Here is a 5,703-nt window from a genome sequence, read left to right on the forward strand (position 1 = left end):
TCTACTCTCTCCTCTCTCTTACATTTATTTGTTTTGTAAACGCGTGGGTTTCACGTTGACTTGGAGCAAATGGGCCAAACCCTACAATAACAGATTCCAACTCATTCGAGCTATTCGAGGGGAGGTTTATTCGAGCTACATAGCGGATCTGAAACAAAAAACAAAAAACAAAAAAAGGCTTGTTTTGGTTTGTATCTCAAGATATAATTTTTTAGAAAAAATTTTAAAATTTTGTTTAGTTCAAATTTTTTGAAAAAAAAATTTAAAATTGCTTTTTCTCTTTTATATATCAATCAATCACTTTTTCTCTCTCATTTCTCATTCTCAATACTTTTTCTCTCACACACATTTACTTAACTACAACAAAATATCAAATTATTTTTAAACTCTCAAACTCCAAAACTACTTTCAAAATATACAACTAAACAAACTAAAAAAATTTATAAACTCTTCCTTTAATATATTTTTTAAAAAATTTATCTCCAAAAACAAATCAAACCTATTCAAAATCTCTTAGGGAGGAGAGGAGACTTCCTAAAGTATTACTCCCTCCGTCCCAAAATATTAGTCCCTTATTTCATTTTTCATTGTCCCAAAATATTAGTCCCTCTTCAAAAATCAAGTACAAAAATAATATAAATTTCCTATTTTGCCCTTCTTTTAAATTAATAAACAATATAAAAAGTACAATTATGACATTGATATTCCCAAAAAATGTACTATTAAAAGGGTAATTTTGAAAAATCAACTTTTTTCAAATGCAATAATTATACTACCAAAAAAAATTGAATTCCCCAAAAGGGACTATTATTTTGGGACGGATGAAGTATTATTATAAATAAATTTCCATCACAATTTAAGAATGGGTTTGGTTATGGTGTGCAACTTACACCTTACACCTTATACCTTACACTTACACCTTACACTTACACCTTTTGTAAAAAATTAAACCTTACACTTACACATTTTTTGAGGTTGCACACCATGTGCAACCCACTTACACCTTACACCTTACACTTACACCTTACACTTACACCTTATACTTATACTTACACCTTACACTTACACTTTTTGTGTAAGTGGCACATGATGTGCACTTGTACACTTAAGAAAACTCCTTTAAGAATAATAAATTGTGGGGTCCAAATTAGAAAAGATTTCTCTGCCCTACCAAATATGTCTTTTACTCTCTCTCTCGCGCAACAAAGTAAAGTCCTCTCTTCCCTACTCTGTTGTCCAAGTCTGCTGCGAAAGAGAAAGAGTGATGCAGATCTTCGTGAAAACCCTAACCGGGAAGACCATCACTCTCGAAGTCGAGAGCAGCGACACCATCGACAATGTCAAGGCCAAGATTCAGGTCTATCTCCTCTCTCTCTCTCTCTCTCTCTCTCTCTCTACGTTTATTTTATTGCAATTTAGGGTTTGGTTTCTTGAATTTGTCTATTATTGGTTTCAATCGATCTTTTCTTCGATTTCTTTTTTATTTTGATAAACGATTGTTCTTTCGATTCGAGGGCTTTGCTGAATCCAGGGTTTCCGAATTAGTTTTGATTTTTTGCTTGCTTCTTGGTATTTGTTGGGGTTTCTAGTTGTTTCTTTATGTGGGTTTCAATGTATATAATCATGGCTTAATTTAAACGCAGGGTTTAACTAAATCGGTAATACCGGTTGTTTAATTCGTTTTAGTTTGTGATTACTGCTTTCTTTATGCTATAACACTATGCTTGGATTGAGTGATTTGGAGAGAAAAGAAAAGAAATGGAGAGATATGTATTTTTTTTTACTTGTTTGGATAACTTAAGTTGAAGAGAAATGAGGAGAAATGGAAAGAAACGGACAGAAATTCATTTCTCTTGTAACCCTCTTCAATCTTTCCAAAAGTGGAGAGATTGGGAGAGAAAATAAGCCAACAGATTTTTATATTTTCATAATACTAATTTTGTTCCTGTAAAAATAAAAGAAATAAAATGATTGACACTCATGCCCTCAAGGGCTTTTATGTTATTTTGGTAATATAATCTAAAAAGTTTCTTTTCATTTCTCTTATGAAATCTAACCAAACAACCAGGAGAGAAATTACAATCATTTCTTTTATTTTTATTTTTTACTTATCCAAACAAGAAAGAGAGAAATCACAATCATTTTTTTTTATTTTATTTTATTTTCTTTTATAACTTAAGTAATCATTTTTTTTTTCTTTTCTCTCATAGGTTCCCAAACATAGTGTAAAGGTTTCAATTTTTTTAGGAGTTTATGTAATTGTAATGATTGAATATAATCTTTTTCCTTTTCATCACTGATTCATGAACCACGCTGTTGCTTTTTGATTAAGCTATATTGATTCGTCAATAGAGTAGTGGCCCGCTTGATAGGGGGTTCTTGGTTTCCTGTTCTTCTAAGAGAATCCAATGGTTGTACCTCTGGATTCCGAACTTGTGAAGTAATCTAACTTGCTAACATCCTACCAAGTGCCAAAATAAAAAATCAATCTTTAATTTGTTGTCATTAAGCAAATCTATACGAAAACCACTGTTGTAATGGTTACAAGCTCCAATTGTACTACCCTTGTTACGAATTATGCTCAAACTACCTACCTCCCACAATTTTAACTGATAAGACTCAATAACATTTATTTATTTCTGTGGGATAAGTAAGACTTGAGAGAATCACAACTGCAACTACCACAAACCAGGACTCTCTGCTTAACTACCTATGGGTATCTGTACTCATACTCAGTGTAGGTGATCATATGTATGACATATATCTAGTATTTTCAATTGAACTCGGCTTTGTGTAGGAGATAAGCAGTTTGGCTCAGCTGGACCTTTTTGAATTGTCAACCTTACCTTTCAAAGTATCTTGTTTTTTCATCATCCATCAAATATCATCTCTACCTTCCTGTTCCCGAAAGCAATAAGCTACCAGTCTTTTTCTAGGAAAACATAAGGGTGAAAAATTAAGTTTTGATTCTTTTTTAACTATTCTCTCTCTGGGCTCTTGGGGGTGGTCTTAGTAATTAAAACAAGTATAATACACAAAAAAGAAAAAAAAGAAAAATATTATGCCACCAAACATTTAAAAATTAGTAACTTACTATCTGACCTATCTTATTGTCCTAAAAAATGCTAGAACATTGTCAAAGCTCGTGTTGTCAAGTCAAGTAAGGCCATTACTTTACTTGATCCCATTCTGTATGTAGCCTAAAATACTCTTTGAACTTGAACTGAGCTTGGTTTTCTTGCGATCCAAACATACGAGTCAAATGCCAATCCGAACTTGATGAACTTGGCTTGTGCACTTATGATGTAACACCCACAACATCTATTCTTGTATTTAAGAAATGTATTATTTCCTTATCTGAGATTATGAAGAATAGGTGATAGCAGGAAGAAAGGAATACAGTGGAGATAGACGGTTGGGAGAGAAATATTCTGAGAAATAAGCATAGATAATTAAGACTAGAGAAATAGAGAAGAGAAGGGAAGATAGGATGAGGGCAGAAAAGATAAGGGGAGATAGGTAGGGGAAGATCATTAGAAAGGAGAGAAGAGTTCCAGGTAGAGGTAAGTGAGAGGGAAAGAAAGAAGATAGTTAAAATAGAACAGAGTACACATAGAAGAGGTAGGGGCAACATTGTTTGAATTAATCATTAGTTTCATTTATTAGTGGATGCTACCCAAAAACATGGCCTATTCCATAGGCTTTATGAAACCCTCATCCTCACCAATAGAAAAACATGCAAAATCTTAAATTTCATTCTTAATCACTGGAAACTCCTGCCGAAGTCAAAGTACAGCATAATTAATTTTAAGATTCCCAAATGGGAAAATTACTGACACTTCTATTTTTGTATGAACTTCTCTTGGGTATGCTACCATTGAGAACCATCAAGTTCTTTTTTTGGCCGTCTCCTAATTTTAAGTTGAATGCCATAGGTCTTCAAGTTCTTGTTTTGTGTTCATTTTGGCCTTGGATGGTTCTGTCACATTGTGGTTGCTGATTTTTTCTGATCATTTGATTATCAGTTTGGGAACCTCGAAATTAATTATTTTAACGCTTGCAAAATAAAAAAATTGTCTTTGAATGGTTTGCTACAAAGTCATAGCATTGGCTGGTCTGTGCATGCTAAGTTGTAGAGCATCTATTGATGTTGAAGAACCTTCAACCTCTTCATACCTAGCTTTGGTTATATATTCTTAATTGCCCGTTGCTTAATGTAGAGTGTTGTTTAGTACTTGCATATAACACAATCAACTCAGCAGTTTTTATGAGTAGGGAATCAAAATACTCGTTTGAGTTTGCTTTCTTTATGTGATCACCCCCCCCATTCTGGGCCTTGTCCTATGCCACCATTCTTTTTCTATTGTGGGTTCTCTATGGTCCGCCGGGAGTTTGTCTGGAAATGTTCTACTTTAGTCCATGTTCTTCCATGAGTTACTGTACTTGTGTTTGGCTAGAGCCTAAAGTTTTGTTTGTTTACCAGGACAAGGAAGGTATCCCACCAGATCAACAGAGATTGATTTTTGCTGGCAAACAATTGGAAGATGGCCGAACTCTTGCAGATTACAACATCCAGAAGGAGTCCACACTTCATCTGGTTTTGAGGCTTAGGGGTGGAACTATGATTAAGGTGAAGACTCTCACTGGAAAAGAAATTGAAATTGATATTGAACCAACTGATACCATTGATCGGATCAAGGAAAGGGTTGAGGAGAAAGAAGGAATTCCTCCAGTGCAGCAACGGTTTGTATTATCTCTTAAACTTAATATGTTTGGTTACATAATTCAGTGCAGTGTTTTCTTCATAGGATTTGGCAGCCGGATTTTTTCATTGGAATGGTTTTCATTATGAATAAATTATTTGGTTTCTCATGATCTGAATTGGTTATTCCACTGCTTGCATGCTTTTAGTTCTGCTGTTAAGCATATAGAACTCATCTTCTTCTCAATCGCAACTGTTTAGTGTGGTTATAGTTATTCTACAAGAATATTTAGTGTCACTTTTTAATATGACCACTGTCTGCAGGCTAATTTACGCTGGAAAGCAGCTTGGAGATGACAAAACAGCTAAAGATTATAATATTGAGGGTGGCTCTGTACTTCATCTTGTGCTTGCACTGAGGGGTGGTAGTCTCTAAATTATGGTTATGATGTTAGGAAATTGAACTTGTTTGGCTTTTATTACATACTGGTATGCGATGAATGGTTGAGTTGCATGGTCTTGTGGGAAAACCCGAAAAATTGTGTCCTTTTTTATGGTTATTTAATATTTAATGTTATAGTACCATTTCAACCCCCCAAAACAAAGAAAGAAATCTTGTAGTAGAACATATTCTAATCAGTTGCCCTGGACATGGTAGTGCCTTAAATTTTTCTTCGTTGTGTACCCTTTTCATGGTGAATTGATTTTGTGCAGGTTTCATTAACATTTTTGCTAGTTGATCTGTTATCTGGATTGCCTATGTCATGAATTCAAGTTGTGATTAATTGTAAATTTTTACACACAGCTGCAGTATCAATGACATGAAACGCAGTTTATTGTGTTTGAATAAGGTCTGCTATTATGGGGGCTTGTTCATGTTTATGCAAAGATTTGGAGATAATTAAGGTCCTTTTGTGATTGTTTAGCTTACACATACAACTGAATGAGTTCAAAGCAAACTGAACTTAGATGTTAGGTTTGTTTACCAGGTTTATTACTTC

General features: G+C 34.1%; 1 protein-coding gene across 1 annotated transcript; it reads left to right on the top strand.

Annotated features, from left to right (window-relative positions):
• The first annotated feature begins 1,123 nt into the window (after positions 1-1,123).
• Positions 1,124-5,426, top strand: LOC114270639 (ubiquitin-NEDD8-like protein RUB2). The gene is made up of 3 exons (XM_028212183.2): positions 1,124-1,357; positions 4,484-4,743; positions 5,027-5,426. Exons 1-3 carry the CDS (start codon positions 1,265-1,267, stop codon positions 5,136-5,138), a joined length of 465 nt encoding a protein of 154 aa, XP_028067984.1. The 5' UTR covers positions 1,124-1,264; the 3' UTR covers positions 5,139-5,426.
• The last annotated feature ends 277 nt before the right edge of the window (positions 5,427-5,703 follow it).

Source organism: Camellia sinensis, chromosome 8 (assembly GCF_055761805.1).
Source record: "Camellia sinensis isolate YWXY chromosome 8, ASM5576180v1, whole genome shotgun sequence".
Classification (NCBI taxonomy): Eukaryota; Viridiplantae; Streptophyta; class Magnoliopsida; order Ericales; family Theaceae; genus Camellia; species Camellia sinensis.